This window comes from Schistocerca gregaria, chromosome 1, assembly GCF_023897955.1.
Source record: "Schistocerca gregaria isolate iqSchGreg1 chromosome 1, iqSchGreg1.2, whole genome shotgun sequence".
Classification (NCBI taxonomy): Eukaryota; Metazoa; Arthropoda; class Insecta; order Orthoptera; family Acrididae; genus Schistocerca; species Schistocerca gregaria.
The window spans coordinates 332342375-332370178 of record NC_064920.1 but is presented as its reverse complement, the minus strand read 5'-3'; the positions used below and the strand labels follow the sequence as shown (position 1 = coordinate 332370178).

Here is a 27804-nt window from a genome sequence, read left to right as displayed (position 1 = left end):
TAAACCTGTGCCCATTTGTATATCAAAGAGAGTGCTGTTGTTAAACACTGAACATGCATTAGAAAAAGAGTACTTTAAAACCTTGTCTGGTCATCCTGATTTGGATTTTCCATGGTTACTTTAATTGCTTAAAACAAATGTCAAGATAGTTCGTGTTCAGAGGACATGGCCTATTTCCTTCTTTATTCTTGTCCCACCTGAGCTTAAATTATCTCTTATCACCATTTCATGGTCAACAAAAATAATAAATTTTTGACAGTATAATGTAATTGGATAGTTAAAAAAATCTACTCTCCAAGTGATGACAGAACATGCACATAAAGGAGGTTATACTTACGCAGGCTTTCGGATCCAGTGGCGCCTTCTTCCGGCAGAAGGGTTGAATGGGAAGGAAGAGGGATGTAGGAAAAGGACTGGAGAAGTTTAGGTTTAGGAAAAGAGGTAGATTTCAGAAAAGTCACCCAGAATCTCGGATCAGGGGAGACATACCAGACGGGATGAGAAGGAAAGACTGATTGTTGGGGACTGCACTGGACAAAATTTCAAAACCTGGGAGCTTAAAGACGGAAGACAGTGTAATATGCAAGACAGAGATTACTGATAAAACATTGTACACAAGTTAGTAAGAGTGAAAAGCTAAGTGCATTGTATGTATCACAGGTGGGAGGGGATCAGCGAAAAATAGACAGGTGAGTAAATGAAAGATGTAGGAAAGTAAAATGGAGTGAAGAAGTGCTGAGACGGAAGAAATTAATGTAAATTAAAGTCAAGTGGGTGTTGAGAACCAAGAACATGTAGTGTTAGTTCCCACCTGCGGAGTTATGAGAAACTGATGTCTGGAAGAGGAATCCAGATGGTGCTTGTGGTGAAACAGGCACGGAGGTCACCATTGACATGTTGTAGAGCACGCTCTGCAACAAGATACTGTGTTGCCAGTACACGCCTTCTGCCTATGGCTATTCATCCTAACTGATAAATGAGTGAGGTGGTGCATTGGTTACCACACTGGACTTGGGATTCAGGAGGGCAGTGGTTCAAACCCGCGACCAACCATCCTGATTTAGGTTTTCCGTGATATCCTTAAATCACTTCAGGCAAATGCCGGAATGGTTCCTTTCAAAGGGCACGAGAGACTTCCTTCGCCAGCCTTCCCTAATATGATGGGACCAGTGACCTCACTGTTTGGTCGCCTTCCCCAAATCATCATTATTCTCCACCACCACAAAACTTAATTTGGAGGCAGTCAAGCCGATGAAAAAGGCCGAACAGTGTTCACATGACATTTCATTTCACAGGTGGTTCTCCCTTTGATAGTATATGTTTTGCCAGTTACAGGATGGGTATAGGTGATGGCAGAAGGATGCATAGGCCAAGTCTTGCATTGGGGACAGTCTGAGGGGTAGGAGCCATACGGTTTGGATACGGGTGCAGTTGGTGCATAAGGCCTGACAAGGATACTGCAGCAATTAGGTGACTAGAAGCTATTCTAGGCGTGGTGGGCAAAATCAGATAGAATGGATCTCATTTCAGGTCATGGTTTAAGGGAGTCTTCACCTTGTTGAAGTAGCTGATTAACACATTCCAGATGAGGATAATATTCAGCCACAAGTGGCGTGCTCTGAAGTTGTTTTTGGTGGGATCAGCAGTAGCAGGATTGAATGTGGGGGCCTGGGGTATCTGCTTTTGAACTAGGCTGGTGGGGTAAATACCTCCACTGAAGGCTGAGGTGAGAATGGGGGTGTATTGCTGTAAAGTGTCTCCATTCTAACAAATAAGTTTGCCGCAAATGCCAAGGCTGTGTGGGAGGAAATGTTTGACATGGAAAGGGTGGCAGTGTCAAAATGTAAATATTGTAGTTTGTTAGTAGGTTTGATGAGGACAGAAGTGTGTTGCTGGCTTTTGATGAGGATGAGATCAACATTTAGGAAAGTGGCATGGGGTTTGGAATAGGACCATGTGAAATTTAGTGGGGAGGAGGTATTCAGATATTCCAGGAATTTTAACAGATCAACCTCACCATGAGCCCCTATGGTGAAGATGTCATCAATGTCTCTCAACCATACTAGGGGCTGAAGACTTATGGATATCAAAATCCCCGTCTTAGTGATCCATGAAAAAGTTGACAAAGGAGTAGCCATCCTAGTTCCCATGGCCATGCCCCTGATTTGGATATGTACTCCTCAAAGGTGAAGTAGTTGTTTGTAAGTACAAAATTGATGAAGGTGAGCAGGAAGGATGTCATAGGTTTGGAATCAGGTGGCTGCTGACTGAGGAAACATTCAGTACCAGACAGTGTACATAGGGGACATTGGTAGAGAGGGAGGTGGCATCAGTGGTGACAAACAAAATGTGTGGTGAGATTGTGACAGGCATGGATTTCAGATTTAGGAAATGATTGGTGTCTTTAATCTAGGAGGGACGTCTTTGTACTGTGGGATGAAGGTGTTGATCAACCAAGGCAGATATACTTTTGGTGGGTACTTTGAAGCTAGCAACTATTAGGACTTCAGTCAGGATGTTGTTCTAATCCTCCTCCTTGGTATTTATAATTTGTTTTTGAGGATTTAAAATAAATCCACTTTACAGCTGGTAACACACATTGTGATGCCAAAACATTGAACATTTCATTTAGAACTGCCAAAAAGAAAGCTTGGTCTTTTTTATCTACAGAGAATTTCTTGTGCAGAGTGTTTACAATTATATGGTGGTTGGTTATGGAGCAGTTAATTTTCAGTTCCTTAAATAGGGTTTTAGTTTACTTAAAAGTGACAATGTACAGCATTCTATGTCATTGATCTAGCTTCTGGAAGGCTAACTTACTCTAGTACTTGGATTCCGCACAAAGGAAACCAAATAAAGTTGCAATCTCTCAAACTTTTGCAACAAATGATGTGAAACTAATTGAGAGTAAACCAAATAGAAATAAAGAGCATATAAAATATAACTCAACACTGAAACATGTGTAAGGTTCTATGAAATTTTTGTTCCTAACTTTTATATTTTTTATATAGTAGACAGTTGGTTGGATCAATATGAAAGTAGTTCAAAAAAATAGTATTATTTCCTACACTTCCCAATTATTCAGTATAATAGTGACTGACGTCTGCTCCTTTTTCACATGTTCACATTGTAATTTCAACTAAATGTACCAAATAAAATTTCTAGTTATGTGTCAACAGAAACAGGCCACTCAAAGATAATAACAAAATTGCTAGGTTTTTGACTTAAATTTTCTTGATCTAACAAAAGAGTAAAGAACTGGAGTAAACAAGACTAGGCACAAATTAGGAATTAATTAGGAATGTCAACTGCAACCCCAGGCCAAGAAGACAGATGGAGTTTCTTGTTCATGAAACCTAATGATTTTGTGAATATCTATGTCTGTGCGTCTCTCTCTCTCTCTCTCTCTCTCTCTCTCTCTCTCTCTCTCTCTCTCTCTCTCTCTCTCTCTCTCTCTCTCTCTACAACTACTTGGCAAGTAGATTGTTTTGCATAAAAATGGAAGTGAAGCTCCATTTTGATTTTGTACAAGGTGCTTGGAAATTCCCATTACAAACTAGTAGGACTTCTAGATGGGAGTGAGTAGATACTATTTTGAATTAGAACTAATATCTGTAACCATACCATTTCCATGCCACAACCATTTGAAAACATGTTGGTAACATGGCCACTTTTACAATTACACTCATTAACAGTCGAAGAAATTGCTCTTGTATTCGTTGACGGATTACTCTTAAACGTGATGCAGTAGGGCCTGTTCTAATTTGGGTGTGCAGTGTCTCCATAGAGCACCACAGTCATGTCGGCTGACAGTGGAGGCATCCTTTCTTAGTTGTGTAAATGTGGCAAAAAGGGTACGTGATGAAGTCAGATGTGGTTGAGAAAAATCTCCATAAAGGCAACCAGCAGCTCTTCCATTATAGGGAGCTTTGCTATTCAGAAGGATCACGTCATTGTATTCCACAAATGTGGACTCAACCATATTGCTCCAACACTCCCAATCACATGAATAAGGCTCAAACCAGGTCAGAGATGTAGAGTAGATGTCAAATGACATTAGCTGATGTGGTGTAACCACCCCTACCATGACTACCCTGTTGCCTGCCTACCTAGCAAATATAACAACAAAAATAATCGATTTTTGACAGATAATGTAACTGTGTAGATAAAGATCTACCTACCACACGGCATCAAGAGAACGTGCATATAAGAAAAAGGTTTTAAGTATGCAAGCTTTTAGAGCTAGTGGCTCCTTTACTGGCAGAAGTGTTGAAGGAGAAGGGAGAGGGGTGAAGGAAAAAGACTCGATAGGCTTGGGAAAAGGAGTAGTTATGGGAGGCTCATCAGGCTGGATGAGGAGGGGGGACTGTAAGTCTCCCCTGACCTGCAGTTCTGGATGACTTTTCCAAACTATATCCCTTTTCTTAAAACTCTCTAGTCCTTTTCTTTCACCCCTCTTTCTTCCCCTTCAACCCTTGTGCAGGAAAAAGAAGCCACTAGCCCCGGCAGCTTGCATACGTGAAACCTTTTTTTATACTTAGCAACCATGTGTTCAATTGGCTGTAATTCAGAAATGATACATTTCCATATTTATGTTTCTATTCAAAATATTACCTACTCATTCCTCTCTAAAAGTCCTAGAAGTTTGTTATGGAAATTTCCGTACACCCATTATATCACATATACGTGGGTTTTCTTGGCCAGCATAGATGTAGTTGGGCACTGTTCAATAACAGCGGAGATATATATACTCCACAAGCCACATGACAGTGTGTGGTGGAGGGTACTTTGAGTACCTCTATCGGTTTTCCAATCTCCTAATGAATTATTAAATATGAGTTAGTGAGTGTGGGATGATGGTCATGTAAATTATATTAAATGTGACAAGGCTGCTTGAATTTCTAAAGAAATAATTGTCACAATGTATTAATGCACAACTGTTTCTTGATCTTGAACAATGCTCTTATTCTGTGACAAGTTTGTTCGTACTTCATCATCTTAGTGGCACTGGACTAGTGGCTTTCTACAGGAGTATTCTTGTGTTCTGTTTGGTCATGTGTACAAGGTAATATTCAGTTAGTAGTGTTAGATTTCAAAGTAGGAACAGCGGAGTCCGCACAATCCCGTATTCTTTCCTTACACTGCTCGAAACATTCTTGCATGTCATTTTCATGATTACTGATGCATTTGCCTTCCAGCGAAGTGCAATAATATATCTATGGCAAACTGGTTGCCCCGTGCCATTGATTTGATAGAGCAAGTTGAAGGTTGTCACAGCATAAGGACACACTTAAAAATTGAACAGTCACACACTAATACACAGTAATTAATAGTTCATTAGTAATACAAGCATTGTGGTTTCTTCATTTGATAGACCTAGAAATTTGAAGCTGTTATGCACTTAGGAAAATTGTTTATTGCTGATTCTTCCACATTCAGCAGTGGCTAGTCTGTCTCATCAGCCCCCTTATGGAAAGACTGTTGGCACAGTCAGGGCATCTCCATGTGACAAAAGCCTACAGTCAATGTACCCTAGAAATTGTTTGGAGGGACTGTGAGCAAAACTCTTGACCCTTAAGTAGTTCAGTGAGTGACACGTTATTGCTGAACATACTTTGTCTGGCTCATCTGCTGTGCCTTAGTTGGTGTGTGGGGCTGAACCAAAAGTGAGGCTAATACTGGCAAAGCTCTAAATTTCATGTGGGGTTAAACCTTTTTGGCTGTACTGACAGTTTTCACTTAATGTGTTTTCTGCAGAGGAGAGGGTTTTAATTTGTTGTTGATTCTGTAAAAAGTAAATGATTTTCTTTGTTTCAGTAACATCTTCAGTTCAATTGTCGAAATATATAGGGAGAATGGTATTGGTGGCTACTTTAGTGGTCTAATTCCAAGATTATTAGGAGAATTATCAGCTGCAATCCTTGTAGCCACACTGGAGTACGCAATTAAGAACTTTTTCACTGCTGAAAATGATAAGCATCGTTTTGTATCATCTTTAGCATCAGTAAGTATGACGTCAGCACATTAGCTATACATTACTTACTATGAATGTGTACTTTAAGCATTATATTTCTCAATAATATATTAATTGGTATTATCAATAGAGATGTGGAGGAAGACCTGCCTTCAGCTATTGAGGGTGCAGGGTGCAGTAGTTGTTGCCCAAGTCAGCACCAATGATGTCTGTTGCTTGGGTTCTGAGGAGGTCAGCCTCAGTTTCTACAGGCAGCTGGTAGTAGTGGTGAAGACTGAAGGCCTCGCTCACAGGGTGCTAGCAGAGTTCACAGTTTGCAGCATCATGTCCAGAGTCGATCAGTCCTTTTTGTTTCAAGCCGAGTGGAGGAAGGCCTCGGTCTGAGACAGTCAATTCTGTGACTATTGGCTGCAGATTTCTGGACCTGCATTATAAGGTGCATAGTTGTAGGACTTCTGTTGATAGATTAGGAGCACATTATACAAAGGAAGCAACTATGCCAGTAATGGAGTACTTGCGGAGTGCACATGGGGGTTTTTTGGGCTCTGGAGTAGTTTGAGGTTCTTTAATGAATGCCTGCCAGTATATACACAGAAAACGAAATCAGATCACGACTGAAGTACACACACTTTGACTGTCAAAATTTTAACAGTGAATTATCGAAGTATTCATAAGAAAGATCCTCAATTGAAATCCAACATAAATACCTTACTTAGAGTCGATTGTATAAATGTCGCTGATTGGAGATCAATTTTGACGTTAGTTCAGAAATTGAACTCTCTTCAGAATTACTCTCTATTATGTAACACTAAACTTCGATTCATCTAAGGTGGTTCAGTGTTTATATCTAAGATAGCGAGAGACATGCTTGGCAACACCACAGAAACTACTATCTTGCTTCCAATGCAAACATTAACTGAACATTGTAAGTACACAGTATTTATTATTGAAAATGTCATGTTATGAAGATAAAGGAAAGTAAACAGACACAGAACCAATCTTTGAACTTCTCCCCATACAAAAAAGATTTTTTGCTGGAAATTGTGTTGAGCCAGTATAATGATACAACAGAGTGAAAAAGAAGCAGCTTAAATGATTTATCACCTGGTCATGAGAATGAGTTTGCTCTCTGTCGTTCTCAGTAGACTCATCGGAATAATGAGATACCTAAAAAGTAAATGAAAGGAAACCATAGGCCATAAGTCACATGGTGAAGTTCCCTGCACACTGAACGCTGCCCTCCAAAAGTGGCCCAGAATGCTCAGAAAATGGAAAGTTATGTGGTTTTAGAACATATTGTTGTTATAATTCTTTATGGCCAATACAGCAGACAAAGTAGTATCAAATGGAAAAAAATACCTAGAATTGATCTGAATTTGAACCTGAGTTCCTTCATAAGAGATACCAAACGCAAGCTGTGAGCTACTGAAACAGTTGTACAAGTGATGCCTAATTAATAACAATTCGCTAAACAACTTACACATATACTTGCTTATTTCTCTGTTTTTCATCAGTGCTCACAATGTTGCCAGAGCAGTTTAGTCACATGTTTGATAGTTCAAAAATTGATATAAATTGTATTGTTGCTGCCACTAGAGCAGAGAGAGCACTTTTATAAGAGACATTCAGTCATTATTGACTGTTGTCAATACCAGTGTATGTAATTGTTCGTGGTAAATATTTCGAATTTTCCTTTCTTACTCTGCTGCTAAGTGTCTGTAAAATGCCTTGAAGTTAATCACATAAATTGTGAGATGTCTCCATGAATTGTTATGAAATAAATTATTATGTGCACTCATTACATGTAAGTCCCATAACCGAACCTTGTATATAGAAAAATTTTTGTGAGCTTCAGCGGTGTGTGAATGCGTATTTACATGTTAATAACAACTTCTTTATTATTTCAATTTGTGCTCGCAAAAAAGTGTTTGTTTTATAATGTCACACTATAAACCGATAATTTTTTAGCAGCTTCCCACAGGTTTAAACGTTATTATTTCTTCATCAAACAATTGTTAGCCTCATTCTCATAATCTGCCAGTACACAACCAGTCCTTTGAATACATTTACACACATATTTTTCGAGATTTTATTTGAAAATTTTTTCGAATTTTTTTTTTTTCGGAAAATTTTTTTCGAAACTTTTTTCGAAACTTTTTTCTAGAAATTTTTTTCGAAATCTTCCTGAATTTTCCTGAATTTCCCCACCCTTTAACATGCTCTGGAGACCACATAACTACCTAACCTTTGCACCCATTGTTGTTCACCAACCTAAGTTCAGCACAGGATCAACATAGCTCATCTCAATCCAACACTTTTTCGACTTTTTCACACCTTTATCTCTCCCCATATAAATTTCTATTTATTTTCACTTTAATCTCATATTACCCTTTCCACCTTCTAATACCATGTCAACCTCACAACATCCCTACAACGACCCCATTAAATTTTATTTACGTTCCCTCCACAAACATGCCTTCACCCTAGCCAGATTACGCTCCCATATTTTATTTACTCAGGCTTGTCTGACATTTGGCATTACCCCCAAAGGCCTCACACTTAAAAGTTCCCATCTCTGGCTGCAATCCTTCTTTCCATCAGTCCTTACACCAGTTCCAAACAGCACAATCCATAGCCCTCACCCGCCTAATCCTTCACCTATACATCGACTCGGCCAATGAACACACCTGTGAACTCCTATCCCAAATCAAAGTCCTCAATCTTTCCTCTCCCACATCCACACCGGCTGTTCATAGCACCCACCTACAGGCCAACCGCAAATTAGAACAGCATGCCACCCTCCACCTCAAAAAACTATCCAATTTCCTGGTTTCCCACCTCCGGAAAGGCAACTCACTCACCCTCCACAACCTTTCCAACAAACCTCAACCTCCTCTCATTGCACACAGACCCAGTCTCTCCCATCTACTCAATCTCCCACTTCCAGTTCCACTCCCCCCAACACCTCAAAATTCTAGTCAACACAATCTGGAACCACAACATCCCCAATTCAGTAGTTAACCTTTCCTCCAAACCCCTCTCCCAATCCGAAACCTCTGTCCTATCCAAAGGCCTCACCTTCAGCCCCACTCCCAGGTTCAACCAAACTGCCCTTGTCAAAGATTTACTGTCCTATACTCGTAGTCTCTGCTGGAAATATCACTTTGCCATGAACAGAAATAATCCTGATCCCACTCCTAATGATCCAACTCCCCAAGACACTATCCAGATTGAACCCTGCCTGGAACAGTTCCGTCCTCCATCACAGCGGGACCCACCTCCTCTTCCTCAAAATCACCCTCTCCAAACCTTCCAGGAATTTCTCACTTCCAGCGTTGCCTCTCAATCTTTCTTGAAAAACCTTAATCCTACTCCCAACATCACCACAGCCGAAGCCCAGGCTATCCGTGATCTGAAAGCTGACCGATCCATCATCATTCTTCCGGCTGACAAGGATTCCACGACCGTGGTACTTGATCGTCGGGAGTATGTGGCTGAGGGACTGCGTCAACTTTCAGACAACTCTACATACAAAGTTTGCCAAGGTAATCCCATTCCTGATGTCCAGGCGGAGCTTCAAGGAATCCTCAGAACCTTAGGCCCTCTACGAAACCTTTCACCTGACTCCATCAACCTCCTGACCCCACTGACACCTCGCACTCCTACCTTCTACCTACTTCCTAAAATTCACAAAGCCAAACATCCTGGCCGCCCCATTGTAGCTGGTTACCAAGCCCCCACAGAACGTATCTCTGCCTACGTAGATCAACACCTTCAACCCATTATGTGCAGTCTCCCATCCTTCATCAAAGACACCAACCACTTTCTGGAATCCGTACCCAGTCTGTTACGCCTGGAAACCATCTTTGTAACCATTGATGCCACTTCCCTATACACAAATATCCTGCACGTCCAGGGCCTCGCTGCAATGGAGCACTTCCTTTCACGCCGATCACCTGCCACCCTACCTAAAACCTCTTTCCTCGTCACCTTATCCAGCTTCATCCTGACCCACAACTTCTTCACTTTTGAAGGCCAGACATACCAACAATTAAAGGGAACAGCCATGGGTACAAGGATAGCCCCCTCGTATGCCAACCTATTTATGGGTCGCTTAGAGGAAGCCTTCTTGGTTACCCAAGCCTGCCGACCCAAAGTTTGGTACAGATTTATTGATGACATCTTCATGATCTGGACTCACAGTGAAGAACAACTCCAGAATTTCCTCTCCAACCTCAACTCCTTTGGTTGCATCAGATTCACCTGGTCCTACTCCAAATCCCATGCCACTTTCCTTGACGTTGACCTCCATCTGTCCAATGGCCAGCTTCACACATCCGTCCACATCAAACCCACCAACAAGCAACAGTACCTCCATTATGACAGCTGCCACCCATTCCATATCAAACGGTCCCTTCCCTATAGCCTAGGCCTTCATGGCAAACGGATCTGCTCCAGTCCTGAATCCCTGGACCATTACACCAACAACCTGAAAACAGCTTTCGCATCCCGCAACTACCCTTCCGACCTGGTACAGAAGCAGATAACCAGAGCCACTTCCTCATCCCCTCAAACCCAGAACCTCTCACAGAAGAACCCCAAAAGTGCCCCACATGTGACAGGATACTTCCTGGGACTGGATCAGACTCTGAATGTGGCTCTCCAGCAGGGATACGACTTCCTAAAATCCTGCCCCGAAATGAGATCCATCCTTCATGAAATCCTCCCCACTCCACCAAGAGTGTCTTTCCGCTGTCCACCTAACCTTCGTAACCTCTTGGTTCATCCCTACGAAAACCCCAAAGCACCTTCCCTACCCTCTGGCTCCTACCCTTGCAACCGCTCTCGGTGTAAAACCTGTCCTATGCACCCTCCCACCACCACCTACTCCAGTCCTGTAACCCGGAAGGTGTACACGATCAAAGGCAGAGCCACGTGTGAAAGCACCCACGTGATTTACCAACTGACCTGCCTACACTGTGACGCTTTCTATTTGGGAATGACCAGCAACAAACTGTCCATTCGCATGAATGGACACAGGCAGACAGTGTTTGTTGGTAATGAGGATCACCCAGTGGCTAAACATGCCTTGGTGCACGGCCAGCACATCTTGGCACAGTGTTACACCGTCAGAGTTATCTGGATACTTCCTACCAACACCAACCTATCCGAACTCCAGAGATGGGAACTTGCCCTTCAATATATCCTCTCTTCTCATTATCCACCAGGCCTCAATCTCCGCTAATTTCAAGTTGCCGCCACTCATACCTCACCTGTCTTTCAACAACATCTTTGCCTCCACACTTCCGCCTCGACTTACATCTCTGCCCTTACTCTTTGCCTTTAAATATGTCTGCTTGTGTCTGTGTATGTATGGATGGATATGTGTGTATGTGCGTGCGTGTGTGCGTGCGCAAGTATATACCTATCCATTTTTCCCCCTAAGGTAAGTCTTTCTGCTCCCGAGATTGGACTGACTCCTTACCCTCTCCCTTCAAACCCACATCCTTTCATCTTTCCTTTTCCTTCCCTCTTTCCTGACGAAGCAGCCGCCGGTTGCGAAAGCTCGAAATTCTGTGTGTGTGTTTTATTCATTGTGCCTAACTACCGGTGCTTTCCCGCTTGGTAAGTCTTGGAATCTTTGTTTTTAATATATTTTTCCCATGTGGAAGTTTCTTTCTATTTTATTTATATAAACTGATGATTAAATATTTACCACAATACAGTCTGGGATTAATGTTAATACAACTCAGATTAGGAGTTAAGCTTAATTTGAGGCAATGTTTTGTACTAATTCAGGGTCGAATGCTTTATACAGTCATTATTATTATTATTATTATTATTATTATTATTATTATTATTATTATAATTATATAATTATATAATTTTTCACCGCTCCGTACTTCATGCAGGAAATTTTCTACACACATAGCCTAAACATGCTCCATCTCTGTTTAACGTGTTTATAAATTATTTCATGAAACTTGTTTTTATTTGCAGTGAGGACTGTGTGATGTTATTTATGTCTAATGGCAAAGCTTTCTTTAAAAGGCCACAGTTTTCTCACCTAGTGTTGATCTGTAACTGTACAATCCTAAAAACATGTAAAGCACAGATACTTGGTGTATTTACCTTGCTAGAAACAAATTCACCACATTCAAATTAACCTCAATGGTCCATTAGTGATTGTAGTAAGAGATTTTATCCAAAACTATCGTTACTGTAGCCTGATTTTTATGCATACAATCTGAATAGTCAGTTGGGATGCACCTGCATAGGTTCCCATTATGTAAAGGTACACACTTGAGGCTATTCTTGGTACAGTTTATAAATGTCATTCACTTGGTATCTGTTTTCTCACACAAAGTTTTGTTAGCAATCCTTTCAGGTTGTTACAGAAAATAAGTCAGTTTCCTTTTGTGAAGAATGGCAAAAAAAATTTCTCTCTTCCAGCAGAAAGTGATTTTGTTTCCCAGTCAGCCTAGAAACTAATAACTAGAGATTTCATGTGCTTCGGTTTATCGTTTGACTACTGTGCAAATGTTCTGTGCATATCTTGTACACAAGATGTGTCCAAGCCTTACCTTGTTCTCCAAATCATACTTTGAAATAGGCTAAATACACTCTTTTTACAAAGTCATTCTATCTTGTATTTTACATTGTTGAACTTTTACAAAGTCGATTACACATTTCCTTTGCTGAACAAATGTGTACGCCTCACAAACAAAACAAAACTACTTTTGATGATTCAAACATTTTCTGTCATGCAGCCATTTCGGTTCTCATGTAAAATGAGAAGACCATAACATTTAAATACAGCATGTAAAACAGCATCATGGATGTACATAAGTAAATTTAGTTATTTAGATAGGTGACAATAAAATTTAATATTTAAAGCATTGTACTGTTATAAAGTGCACAAAATAAACTGTAAAATAGTTATCACTATCATTAAATGCATTAAAGATTACACTGTTAAAAATTAATTTTTACAGATCAATCATTACATCAGCAACAATATCAAACACAATATAGTGACTATCTCAATCTCTGACATTGTATGTACCAAGTTTCTGCTGACATTTTTCAGTAAAATGCATATAATGAATACCAGCAACATCATGTGTTCATTGTTCGAAGCTCTAAAGTAGTATCCACGAAGATGATGCTGCCATCTTTTGGCTAAATCCATATCTTTATTTGGAATGACAAGTAGTGAGCTTAGACACACCTGTCTTAAAATATTTATGTATACTACAGATTTTGTACCAACATAATCATCAATACAATGTAAATAATTGTATCATCAATATTTAGGAAACTAGAGTTGCTAGAACAAAATGGATGGTATTTTTGGAATCTTCAGCACCACACTTACACAGGATATGGAAAAAATTCCAGGCACTGCAAAACAGATCTTTCATTTCTTTCCCAGTGCAAGCGTTGGATTTCAGAAGAGGTTTTCAATTTTAAAGTAGCAACTTTTTTTGGGTGCTATGCTGATTGTAGTAATCTGAGCTATTTTATTGTCATAGTAATAAATTATACACCGATAGAAAAAATTGGAACTTCAAAACATAATTAACATAATTAATGTAGAGTAATGAAATTTCAGGAATGCATTTGGCTAGATAATATATTTAAGTGCTTAACATCGCAAGGTCACAGGATAATGTAAGTGCGAGATAAGGCATTGCAAATGTGAAATGCTGATACATTAATAACCAGTGTAACTGCCAGAATGCCGAATCCAAGAATACAAAGGTGCATGCATTGGATTGTACAAATGTCAGATGTCTGTCTGTGGAATGGAGTTCCATCCCTGATGCACTTGGTCGGTGGTTAAGCTGTTCATGGATGGCACTGAATTCGTTGTCTGGTGATGTCCCACATATGCTCGATTGGAGACAGATCAGGTGATAAAGCAGGCCAAGGCAACATGTTAACACTCCGCAGTGTGTGTTAGGTTATTAGGGCAGCATGTGGCCGAGGGTTATCCTATTGGAAAACCCCAGAGATGCTGTTCATGAATGGAAGTACAAAGGTCAAACCACCAGACTGATGGACGGAGCTGCAGTTAAGGTGCTTGGGATAACAACGAAAGTGCTCCTGCTGTCATATGAGTTCACACGCTGGACAATAGCTCGAGTTGTAGGCCCGGTGCGTCTAGCTACAATGGAGATAGATTGGTTGGAGGTTCTCAACTGGCTGCCTGCTAACACATGGCCATCACTGGTACCAAGGCGGATCCAGTTTTCATCAGAAAACAAAAAAGACCATCTTGTCTTTCCCTCTAATGAGATATCGCTTGACACCACTGATGTTGCAAATGGCAGTGATTTGTGGTCAGTGGAATGCTCACATTACAGGACTTTTATGTCAGAGCTCCTTGAAGAAAATGATTAGTAACAGTTCATTGTGTCACTGTGGTGCCAACTGCTCTCAAATTGGTACTGGAGAGAGCAGTGCAAATGCACTAGAGCCATACATTGAACACTATAGTCTTACCTCTCCATAGTGCCACATGGGCATAGAACAATTATTCCACAGTATTCAAAAGACAGATTAAAAAGTACAGTAAACAATAAGAATTAGCATAAACTAAAATTACACATCATACCCTTATTGGTTAAAATCAAAGTGTATCTTGTTAATTAATATATTTATAGAACTTTTATTCAAAATATACTTTTCCTGTGATTTTCCAACTTAATACTCTGTTGCAAAAGTTCAACACATTCTTTTAAATAGGTCCAGGCATTATTCTTGTCAAGAGTATTCAAATTAGTATGCAGTTTTAAAGGGTTATACATAAGCCTTGAAATAGGTTGTTAGCAGCTGCTGTTAGTGAAGGCAATAAAGCTAACATGAATGGTGATCAAATAAGAAAGCGGACAGTGAAGTGATAGGCAGTGTGTTGTGTGTGCCTGTGAGTGTCTCACTGAAGACTACAGTTTAACATTTTGTTGTTTCCAGTTCTTCGTCTCTTCGCTGACTCATCCTTTTGTCGTAGTGAGCACATGTATGGCTGTTGTGGACTCTGGGTAAGTAAGAACTATGAGGGATATCATTAAATTTAAGGCTTTGGATGATGCACTCCATATCGCAGGAATTAATATGATGGAGCTTAACATTAGCAGGTGTAAAACCATTTGTCTTTCAAGAAAGTTAGCTGTTTCATAGTTGGGAATACACAGTGGCACACTTCCTTTAAAAATGAATGGTGGTCCAGAATTGTTTCTTCGTATGTTACAGAACTGGAGTTCAGTGGAGTGTGTGTGTGTGTGTGTGTGTGTGTGTGTGTGTGTGTGTGTGTGTGTGCAAGGGGGGGGGGGGGGGCACTAGTTTGGTTTGTTGAAGGATGTTGTCCTAAAGCTTAGCAATGTTTCTAGTGTTGTTTATGTACCTATTGATCTCTGTGCTCAACTATAGAATGAGTCCTTACCTTAACTCCTTCTGTTACTTGTATTCCTTCCTAGACGCTCATCTCTGAAGATAGCTTTAAAGTTGGAGATTAGAAGACTGTAACTCACAAATACTCTGTTTGCATTCAAACAGTGGCGAAGAAGAAGAAATGGACTTAACACATCCACAGTAAAATCATATGTGGTATTGTTTTTGAGGCACAGAGTGAATCTGCAAGTGAAAATAGGCCCATATAACTTTGTTTTTAAGATAGCAGTCAAGTACTTGGGACTCACCAATCATAAGCTAACCTGGAAGGTGCCATGGCTACGAATTGAGAGATGGCTGTCAACATAATCAGAGCTGTGACAGGACTTCAGTGAGGATTAAACATTATCACAACACTAGCACAATACCATATGTAGGTACATCCAGTTATTGATCTGGGAATGCTTGTTACAGGTGTGCAACTGACACTTAACAGAATTAAAAAATGTCAGTATTAATAGCTGAGAATTTGTTTGATAGCAGTGCACACCACTCCTGCGAACACATTCATGATTGAAGCACATGAACCTCCATTCCATCTACACCAAAAAATGTTTGCTTCAAATTTCTTCTCAAAATGAAATAATATGAATCCAACATTCGAGAACCCAATCACTTCAAAGTTGACCACACAGACTGGATGCTTCTTGATCACCAAAACTCTTCCTCCCCTGATCCAAGCATATGTAGATACTCAGGAGATGTCGTGGACTACCATTAAAGGCTCTAGGCCAAATAGTTGGTGTTGCATTCCCTTTGAAACTGTGTAGTGTAAAATAATAAATGGTGTTACATTTGGCCATGAGACATACATTAACAATAAAACTTTGACACAGGTTTTAAGACTGTATTCAGAGGCAATATAGGTTTACACTGAGGGCTCCAAAACAAGTAAACCTGTCAAGCACGCACACGCACACTAATGTTCTATAAATAGCTGTATATTTTATGTAAGTATAAGCTACTTATATGGCATTCAGTTTACTTTAAATGCTTAGAAATGTAAAATTTTGCACTTCACAAAATGAAAACAGTGTTGGCACTGTATGACTACAGTATCACCCAGTCACAGTTGGAATCAGTCAACTCATATAAATATGTTGGTGTTAACAGTTCACGGCAGTATGAAGTAAAATGATCAAATAGGTCCAGTGCTAGGTTAAGTAAGTAGCAGACTTTTTCTTTTTTGGTAGAATAGTGGGGAAAATGCTGTCAATGTACAAAGAAGATTGCTTGTAAGGCTTGTGTGGCCCATCGTAGAATATTGCCTAAGTGTTGGGCTCCATATTGTATAGGACTAACAAAGCATGAGCATGTACAAAGAAGGGCAGCACAAGTGGTCACAGTTTTGATTGACCCATGGGAGAGTTTAACAAATATTGAAAAAGCTGACCTGACACACTTGAAGAAAGATGTCAACTATCCCACAAAAATCTACTTAAAAAGTTTCAGGAGGCCAGTTTGAGTGAGGAATGTGGAGAATATACTGCAGCCCTTTAGATAACTTTTTTCAAAGGGACCTCAGTGACAAGATAATACTAATAACAGTGTGACAGAGGCACTTAAGACAGTATTTTTCCCCTACACCATTAGCAAGTGGAATAGAGAGAAAACCATATTTGGCACAACACAAAGTAAGTCTTGGGTGTGTGTGAAACAAATGGTCAGAAACATACAGGTCAGTAGACTTTTCTAAACATTTAATAGTCATCAAGAAAGTTCTAAGTAGTCTTCATATTGAGTGAAGCAGATATAGAAACATGCTCACAAGCCTCCCAGTTAAGTGCTGCAAAATCACAAGCAACATTCATGAAGTGTCCCAAGATTCTTTACATCTGGAGCCATTTGTGAATGACTTAGTCTGTCTATTTTGACTTGCATTCTACACACTAGAAGTAAAATATAAATTTTTGCAATCAGAGCTGCATTGGCAGAAACTTTGAGATTTCTGTGAAAGTAACAAGGATATGTAATTTTCTGGAAATTTAACTCTGTTGTTGTTGTTGTTGTTGTTGTTGTTGTTGTCTTCAGTCCTGAGACTGGTTTGATGCAACTCTCCATGCTACCCTATCCTGTGCAAGTTGCTTCATCTCCCAGTACCTACTGCAACCTACATCCTTCTGAATGTGCTTAGTGTATGCATCTTTTGGTCTCCCTCTACAATTTTTACCCTCCACGCTGCTCTCCAATGCTAAATTTGTGGTCCCTTGATGCCTCAAAACATGTCCTACCAACCGATCCCTGCTTCTAGTCAAGTTGTGCCATAAACTTTTCTCCCCAATCCTATTCAATACCTCATTAATTACGTGATCTATCCACCTTATCTTCACCATTCTTCTGTAACACCACATTTTGAAAGCTTCTATTTTCTTCTTGTCCAAACTATTTATCATCCATGTTTCACTTCCATACATGGCTACACTCCATACAAATACATTCAGAAACAACTTACTGATGCATAAATCTATACTCGATGTTAACAAATTTCTCTTCTTCAGAAACGCTTTCCTTGCCATTGCCAGTCTAAATTTTATATCCTCTCTACTTCGACCATCAGTTATATTGCTCCCCAAATAGCAAAACTCCTTTACTACTTTAAGGTCTCCTTTCCTAATCCAATTCCCTCAGCATCACCTGACTTAATTCGACTACATTCCATTATCCTCGTTTTGCTTTTGTTTATGTTCATTTTATATCCTCCTTTCAAGACACTGTCCATTCCATTCAACTGTTCTTTCAGGTCCTTAGCTGCCTCTGACAGAATTAAGATGTCATCGACGAACCTCAAAGTTTTTACTTCTTCTCCATGAATTTTAATACCTACTCAGAATTTTTCTTTTATTTCCTTTACCGCTTGCTCAATATACAGATTGAATAACATCGGGGAGAGGCTACAACCCTGTCTCACTCCCTTCCCAACCGCTGCTTCCCTTTCATGCCCCTCGACTCTACCATCTGGTCTCTGTACAAATTGTAAATAGCCTTACGCTCCCTGTACTTTACCCCTGCCACCTTTAGAATTTGAAAGAGAGTATTCCAGTCAACATTGTCAAAAGCTTTCTCCAAGTCTACAAATGCTAGAAATGTAGGTTTCCCTTTTCTTAATCTTTCTTCCAAGATAAGTCGTAAGTTCAGTATTGCCTCACGTGTTCCAACATTTCTACGGAATCCAAACTGATGCTCCCCGAGGTCCGCATCTACCAGTTTTTCCATTCGTCTGTAAAGAATTAGTGTTAGTATTTTGCAGCTGTGACTTATTAAACTGATAGTTCAGTAATTTTCACATCTGTCAGCACCTGCTTCCTTTGGGATTGGAATTATTATATTCTTCGTGAAGTCTGAGTGTATTTCGTTTGTCTCGTACATCTTGCTCATCAGATGGTAGAGTTTTGTCAAGACTGGCTCTCCCAAGGCTGTCAGTAGATCTAAGGGAATGTTGTCTACTCCCGAGGCTTGTTTCGACTGCATTTCTGTATTTTCTCCTTTCATCAATTAAATTCAGTATCTCTTCTGTTACCCAAGGATTTCTACTAGCCCTCGTCTTTTTACCTACTTGATCCTCTGCTGCCTTCACTACTTCATCCCTCAGAGCTACCCATTCTTCTTCTACTGTGTTTCTTTCCCCCATTCCTGTCAATTGTTCCCTTATGCTCTCCTTGAAACTCTGTACAACCTCTGGTTCTTTCAGCTTGTCCAGATCCCATCTCCTTAAATTCCCACCTTTTTGCAGTTTCTTCAGTTTTAATCTACAGGTCATAACCAATAGATTGTGGTCAGAGTCCACATCTGCCCCTGGAAATGTCCTAAAATTTAAAACCTGATTCCTAAATCTCTGTCTTACCATTATATAATCTATCTGATATCTTTTAGTATCTCCAGAATTCTCCCATGTATACAACCTTCTTTTATGATTCTTGAACCAAGTGTTAGCTATGATTAAGTTATGCTCTGTGCAAAATTTTACCAAACGGCTACCTCTCATTTCTTAGCCCTAATCCATATTCACGCACTATGTTTCCTTCTCTCCCTTTTCCTACTGACGAATTCCAGTCACCCATGACTATTAAATTTTCGTCTCCCTTCACTACCTGAATAATTTCTTTTATCTCATCATAAATTTCATCATCATCTGCAGAGCTAGTTGGCATATAAACTTGTACTACTGTAGTAGGCATGGGCTTTGTGTCTATCTTGGCCACATAATGCGTTCACTATGCTGTTTGTAGTAGCTTACCCGCACTCCTATTTTTTTATTCATTATTAAACCTACTCCTCCATTACCCCTATTTGATTTTGTATTTATAACCCTGTATTCACCTGACTAAAAGTCTCGTTCCTCCTGCCACCGAACTTCACTAATTCCCACTATATCTAACTTTAACCTATCCATTTGCCTTTTTAAATTTTCTCACCTACCTGCCAGATTAAGGGATCTAACATTCCACGCTCCGATCCTTAGAATGCCATTTTCTTTCTCCTGATAACGACGTCCTCCTGAGTAGTCCCTGCCCGGAGATCCGAATGGGGGACTATTTTACCTCCGGCATATTTTACCCAAGAGGAAGCCATCATCATTTAACCATACAGTAAAGCTGCATGTCCTCGGGAAAAATTACGGTTGTAGTTTCCCCTTGCTGTCAGCCGTTCACAGTGCCACAACAGCAAGATCGTTTTGGTTATTGTTACAAGGCCAGATCAGTCAGTCATCCAGACTGTTGCCCCTGCAACTACTGAAAAGGCTGCTGCCCCTTTTCAGGAACCACATTTGTCTGGCCTCTCAACATATACCCTTCCGTTGTGGTTGCACCTACTGTACGGCCATCTGTATCGCTGAGGCACGCAAGCCTCCCCACCAACGGCAAGGTCCATGGTTCATGGGGGGAGGAATTTAACTCTAAATGCTCGGAATGTATGCAAAAAACACACACACACACACACACACACACACACACACACACTTTTAAACATTTGTGTGGCTCTTACATTATTAGAACTTGGATTTGAATGAAGATATACAGAAAATGAGACATCTTTGCAAGCAATTTTCATTCATCGCACAGTTACAAAAACATAAATATCTGTGTCAAAACTATGAAGAGATACTTTGAATTTCATGGTGTTGAAAGGCTTGAATAGTAGCTAGTATGCTTTAGGAAGAAAATGGATTGTGACAGAAAAGTGATATTCATTTGAAAACTGAAGAGTGTACTGCTGAATTATCACATTTTACCACTCACCTATTAGTCAGCGTGTCTCAAGTTTGTGTTTATTAACACCCTCAGTACCAGCTTGATAAGTGTCCATGTCTGCAGAATTAAGGCAGTTTTAGATATGTCCAGAAATTAATGTCTCAGAAAATATTGAACATATAAATACAAAATTAACAGTATTTTATGCCTATTTCATCGTCTTTAATATGCAACTATGAACAAAACCAAGTTTGGTATTACGTAGACAAATTACTTTATTACATGTGACACTGATTTCATAAAATTGTCATACATTCAAATAAGTAGAGTGAAAGAGTTCATATATACATAATGACCAGGGCTAAATGTTGTAGCTGCACACTCAAGGGCACCTTGCCATGGTTCGCGCGTTTTGCATCACCCCATTTCTCAGAACTCCTGAAGATACACGTTGAACGTGGATATTGTATCACAGACACAGTCCCTTCAACTGTTCACACACGTCACTAAACCCACCCAAAGACGTAAAGAACTCTGTATGAGTTGCGCCTATTAGACGGAAGGGGTCTGATAGCTGATCAGTTTGTCATTCCACCAGGAATGAGGTACACAGCTCGTGTTGTCTGTAGTTCAAAAATGCCCAGACAGTCAATACCGCAGTCTAATCATGTCCACATTGTTACTTTGTTCCAGGAAGGGCTCTCAATAAGGGAAGTGTCCACATGTCTCAGAGTAAATGAAAGTGATGTTGTTCAGACATGGAGGAGATCCAGAGACAGGAACTGTCAATGTCATGCCTCGCTCAGGCAGCCCAAGGGCTACTACTGCAGTGGATGATGGCTACCTATGGATTATGGCTCAGAGGAACCCTGACAGCAACGCCACCATGTTGAATAATTCTTTTCGTGCAGCCACAGGATGTCATGTCATTTTATGACTCACTGTGCACAATAGGTTGCTTGGTGCATAACAGCACTCCCGACGTCCGTGGCGAGGTCCATCTTTGCAACCAAGACACCATGCAGCATGGTACAGATGGACCTAACAACTTGCCGAATGGACTGCTCAGGATTGGCATCATGTTCTCTTCACCAATTAGTGTTGCATATGCCTTCAACCCGACAATTGTCAGAGACTTGTTTGGAAGCAACCCGGTCAGGCTGAATGCCTTAGACACACTGTAAAGTGAGAGCAGCAAGGTGGATGTTCCCTGCTTTTTTGGGGCGGCATTATGTATGACATACACTGCTGGTGGTCATGGAAGGTGCCATAACGGCTGTACGATACGTGAATGCCATCCTCCGACCGTTAGTGCAACAACATTGGAAGCATATTGGCAAGGCATTCGTCTTCGTGTTAGACCACCATGTTTGCGCCCCCATCATGCACATCTTGTGAATGACTTCCTTCAGGATCACGACATTGCTTGACTAGAGTGGTCAGCATGTTCTCCACACGTGAACCGTATCGAACATGCCTGGGATAGATGGAAAATGGCTGTTTATAGACGATGTGACCCACCAACCACTCTGAGGGATCTACGCCGAATCACTGTTGAGGAGTGGGACAATTTGGACCAACAGTGCCTTGATGAACTTGCGGATAGTATGCCACGACAAATAGAGGCATCTATCAATGCAAGAGGACGTGATACCGGGTATTAGAGGTACCGGTCTGTACAGGTTATCTGGACCACCACCTCTGAAGGTCTCACTGTATGGTGGCACAACATGCAAAGTGTGGTTTTCATTAGCAGTGAAAAGGGCAGAAATTATGTTTATGTTGATCTCTACTATAATTTTCTGTACAGGTTCCAGAACTCTCGGATTCCAGATGATGCAAAACGGTTTTTGATGTGTGTAGTAAGTTTAACGTCCTTCTTAGGTATTTCAGCCTCTTCCATTACATTCTGCAATGCCACTCATGAAATGCTGTCACTGGCTTGTTTAAAATCGATATAAAGCTGGTGTATATTTATTTGATCTTCGTAGCTTTTTTCAAATATTATGTGCAGTGTGAATATCTGGTCAGTTGTTGACTTACCTCTTCTATAGATACTCTGATAGCTTTCAACATCTCTTCCACATAGGGAGTAAGCCTCCTAATTAAGATCTTGGAGAACACTTTATACATGCTATTTAGCAGGGAGATACCTTGGTAGTTACAGCGGTTTAATGTATCTCCTTTTTTTGTGTTTGGGGCACATTATAGCCATGTTACATGCCATTGGCATGCTCTCCTCCTGCCCGATGCTCAGTATTCATTTGTGTATTGCTTTCCACAGTGTTCCCCCACCATATTTAAGTTTAGCCTATATCTGATCGTCTTCCAGGGCCTTGTATTTTAAGGTCTGAAGAGCTTGTTTCCATTCTTTTAGTGTGGGGTCTGGTTTTAAGACCTCTGGACCATGAAAGTTATATCCACCAGTTCCTCTTGTTCCAATTCTTCTACTTCTGGGTTCAATGACACATAGAAGTATTCTGCCCATTTGTTACTCTCCCCTATCAAATCTTCTTCATTACTCATACATATATTTATCCTGGCTTGAAACCCAGCCTTTCCTCCTTTGATCTTTTGGTATGTTTCACAAATTTGCTTCTCTTCTTCTAGCTGTTCAATTTCTTCTTTTCTAGTTTCTATTTCTTCTGTCTGCAAATCCTCTTAGCATCACACCACTTCCAATTATATTAATTCAGATTGACTCTAGTTCTTCTCTGAAATAATTTCATTTGTGCTGTCTTATGCTCCTCAATTCTTCTCATACATTCTTCATCAAACCAGTGTGCCTTCCTTTGAGCCTGTGTGTCCCAAAACCTTGACAGTTGCCTTGAGGATTGCAGTCTTACATTGTTTCCACATTATTTCTTTGTGTTCATTTGACATATCGGTATCATTTTTAATCCCCTCTTTTGTTTGTGATCTTTTTGTTTACTCAGTAGTGAGATCCTTTATCTGTATTTGTCACTAGATGATGATCTGGACTGCAATCAGCTCCATGATGGCTCCTGACATCTATTATGTTTTAATCTTAACATGGACATCCATCCGTTGATTGGTTCGAAGTGCATCACCGCTTTATTCAGTCATTTAGTGACCACAAAACCTGTTCCAAAGGTATTCATCGTCCTGCCACTACAAAAGATAGTGAAATTTCCGAAGTTCATTATGTCATTTCCCTTTCACCTAATTTCCTGGAGAGCCAATATTTTTGTACTGTAGTTGCTTACTTGTGTTATCAGCTGACGCACTGCTCCAGCTTGGTATAGGCTCCGCACATTCCTTGTTCGTATTTACGTATGTTTTATCCTTTGTTTGCTGGGGTTGTCATCAAACTAACTGTCCAACTTATTCCTTTGTTAGCATTTGAAACAACTGATTTTTACTGGGGAAGACGGTTAATCTTACACCCAGCCATTTGGGAAGGTTGCCCCTTACAGCTCACCAGGTAGCTGGCTCCATTTACAGGGGAGCATTCTAAGCCATTATAGATCCCTTTCCTGACTGCGAGGCAGCAGTTAGTAGTTGGGAACTCTTCTCCTTTCTTCTAAGCCATTGGTCCTCATGCCTGCTGATTTTGGTCCATACCAGGTATTTTATTACCTGGTACCCTCCATATCTGGCTAATGTTCCTCTATCTGCCACCTGGGAAGGCACCCCTATGAGGGACCAGCAACCCCCCCCTACAGGCTTTTTCAATTTAGCTGTAACCAAAACCTTAGGCATAGACTTTCTGTCTTTATTTACAGTCCCAGTGCCAGTACCTTTGTGAAGTAACTGCTCAATGAGTTCTGGGCTAGGGTAACATCTATTTAAATAAACAGTGTACTTTGTTAAAATAATTTCTGCTAGGCAACAGCTTCATAACAACTTTTGACAATGAATTGTCAGTGGTGTGTTTCCCTGTATAAACTTTTTAAGTTTACATGTGGTCACTGTTAGCTTCAGCAAGTCTGTGTAATTTGAGTCCTTACTTATGTAGTTTATTCTGCATGTAAGTACAAAAACTGGCACAGTCACGAAATGGTCAGTTTTTCAGAAGGATCAAAGCTTGGATGCATCGCTCTTTCCAATTACTGTAGTAAGGAAGCACTTTGAAAAGTGGATGGAAACTGCCACCTCCTAATTTCTTTTGTTCAGTTATCAACAATATGCAAACTTGATAGTATTCACTTGAAATTGAAGTGACTCATTATTTGCGGACAAAAATTCCAATGGACCATATTAATAGTGCTTCAGTGATCTGATAATTTTGGCCACTGTTACTGAAACACGATGCCCAAGAAGTGTCTTAATTTTAGCTAGAGAAACTAACTTCCAGGAACTGAGTACATTAACTGAGGTTCAGTTCATTTTTCCTATGCTTTCTTTGAATTGTTTGTGATGTATACAGATTTGTTTGTGAATTATGTCAGTTATGAATGTACTAACACAATCAAGCGCTAAACTCAAGCGAACAGTGTCCACATGAATTAGTCTCTTGAGTTGTTACATTCACTCCATTCACCAATTTCTGTTGTGGAAGGAACAGTGGTACTTTACATAATATTACAACTACTGTAGCCTTCTGATGAACTGCTTTCAACTGAAGCTTCAGCTAAAAAAAGGAGAAGACATAAAAACCACAAGTTTTGTAAAGTTATACACGCTATTTGTCTGATTTTGCTAAGCACTGTTAATATACGTTTATGTAGAATTTTACAAAAAAACATACCTTTAAAGACACCCATATCAACCAAATCATAATCTTCACCATCTAGGACATCAACAGTGTTTCCATAATTCAGCAGATCAGCATTTCATTATCAGATAAACCACAGCACGCCATTTCTCTTACACAGAATACCAGTGATGTGCTCAGTCTACAGGTGAAGACGGTAACTCATAATGAACAAAATACTATGAAAACAAGGTGCTTGTTCATGCAATCTATCCATGCAACTAATAACTAACAATATAAACAATGTATATCAGTAATCAGAGGTGCAAAAACAGTGCACAGTGCTCTTTAATCAACAGAATATGCTGGCCGTAAAACCTATAGGCTTGGCACTAATGGAAGGGCACGCGGCTTGTGCAATGTACAGGCTTGGCACTGAGAGTGTTAAGTTCCTACAGAGAGAGATTAAGAGATAAATTTCCAAGTACCTTATGTATATGACTTTCCTTAAAATAGATGAAACTTCTGTTGACTTTTAGTGAAAATAGTAGATTTCTTAGTGTAATTATCACTTCCCATTATAATTTTCCCAAAACTTTATTATTCAGTATAATTCCATATTTCAGTTGTAGGTTTACAGCGCCAAAGAAAAGAGACGAAACATTCAGTTAATTCCAAATGTATTTTTTATGTACCATCTATTCTTCAATAGTAAATTTTAATACCAGTATTTATCACACACAGAAGTTGTTCCTTTCTGTATTTTATCAGAATAGATGTGTCAAATAGAACAGTATTTTGAGTTTTTTATGTAACTCGCATGCAATTACCAGTTCTCAATAAGTATCTACTGTGTTTTGTAAACTTGTACCTGTTGTGCATTATATCCAAAAAATAATTGTGTGTGTGTGTGTGTGTGTGTGTGTGTGTGTGTGTGTGTGTGTGTGTGTGTGAATTTTTTGCAGTTAAAGAAAACCTTTTTCAATTTTAGGTTAGCAGCTGGGAGGCCACCACACATGCCATTGTACACATCGTGGATTTGTTGCTGGTCTCATCTGAGTAGAGCTAAACAGCTTAAACGTGGATCCAGCCTGGTGTTCAGATATTATACAGGACCCTACTCTGTTCCCACAAATGATTCCCAAAATATTCAGAAAACTATGTGATGAAATGCCTTGAGATAATAGTTGAATGTCTGCCCTGGAGCAGATCTCATTTATTTTATTTTTTTTTTTTTACACTCTAAGCAAGTACAAAGAGCACATTAGTAGTTTTGAGCAAAGGTATTTACATGATGATGTTACTCGGAGGTTGGGGAATCATGACAGTTATTTATCATCTACCTTTGTCATATACAGACATTAGTTCAGGACAATGCATCTTTCAAAGACACAGATGGTGATTGTATTATATTCTGGAAGTGGTTGTGGATCAGTACCTATTAGTAACAGTGAAATATTCATGTACTAACAGGTCTGTCATACTGGACCAGAAACAGGTTTATAAAGCCCTCTTTTTCAACTTCACAGTGTGCCAGAGTGTATTACACATGGATTTGACTCTGAAATGCACTGTTAAAGGTATGTGCATTTTGTTGTTGCAGATACCCCGACTTCTGTATAGTGTTGTTTTTAAGTAAAAAGTACGTAACGGGAGGACAGTTTTGTGATCAAACCTGTTTAATTGGTTTATACTTTGTAATTTGTTGGCTTTTGTGCAGGAGACTTGAAACACATTTTATATAATGAAATACTTCTTTGTACAGTAGTTGTAATGTTAATGCTGTAGTACTTTTTTTTACAAATCTGTAACATACTATTATACAGAATAAATACATAGTACCACAAAGAGATTTGTCGTTGATTTCATTAATTGGCCAAAATCTAAATTTCTTTATTTAGTGTTTCAGTTTAGATTATTATTAAGTGCAAGATTTAGCAAGCTAGAAAAGTAGTATTTCTCAAATTTAAATCTGTCTGTTGTTGTGTGAAAACCTTGTAGTTTCTGGGTATGACGTGAATGACTACACTTGAGCAATAGATGTACTCTGTGAAAGAATCGAGAATTGGATCCTGTCACCATGGTAAATTGAATAACTCAGTATGAGGGGGAATATGTTGGAACTTTTAATGGCTGCTAACAGCAGAATGAAATGCAGTATGGATGAAAGGTGTGATGTTAGTGAATTTGGTTGTTGCCAGCTCATGTAGCTTCTGGGCCCATCACATTACAGTGTTAAGGGTTTATTAGGAGTACCTCAATTTGAGGAAAATCTCTGTAGCCAGTCAACTGTCTTGCAAGAAATTATGTGGATAGTGGCTTGTCATTCATCATCACAGATAATAAGAGTGGGTAGATTGGAGACAATGTATTACATTACTAAGATTTAGTGCTTTACAACAGCTGTACAGAAGCTGTAATACCCAGAAAGCCTTCGAGCTACATGTGTGTGTCAGATCCAGCTGCAAGAGATCTCCATGACATGAGCAGCAGTTTTGGATTATAATAGTATCTCAGTCTACCCCGAATTC

The 27804-nt window shown here is 39.8% G+C and overlaps 1 protein-coding gene across 1 annotated transcript in view; it reads left to right on the top strand.

Annotated features, from left to right (window-relative positions):
• The window catches only part of LOC126344173 (mitochondrial carrier homolog 2-like), a 46515-nt gene extending 19390 nt beyond the window's left edge, over positions 1-27125 (top strand). Inside the window, exons 5-7 of the mRNA XM_050001999.1 lie at positions 5818-6004; positions 14951-15018; positions 26265-27125. Coding sequence (XP_049857956.1) covers positions 5818-6004; positions 14951-15018; positions 26265-26439 — 430 coding nt within the window. The 3' untranslated portion in view covers positions 26440-27125. The remainder of the gene's footprint in view (positions 1-5817; positions 6005-14950; positions 15019-26264) is intronic.
• Positions 27126-27804: the final 679 nt, after the last annotated feature.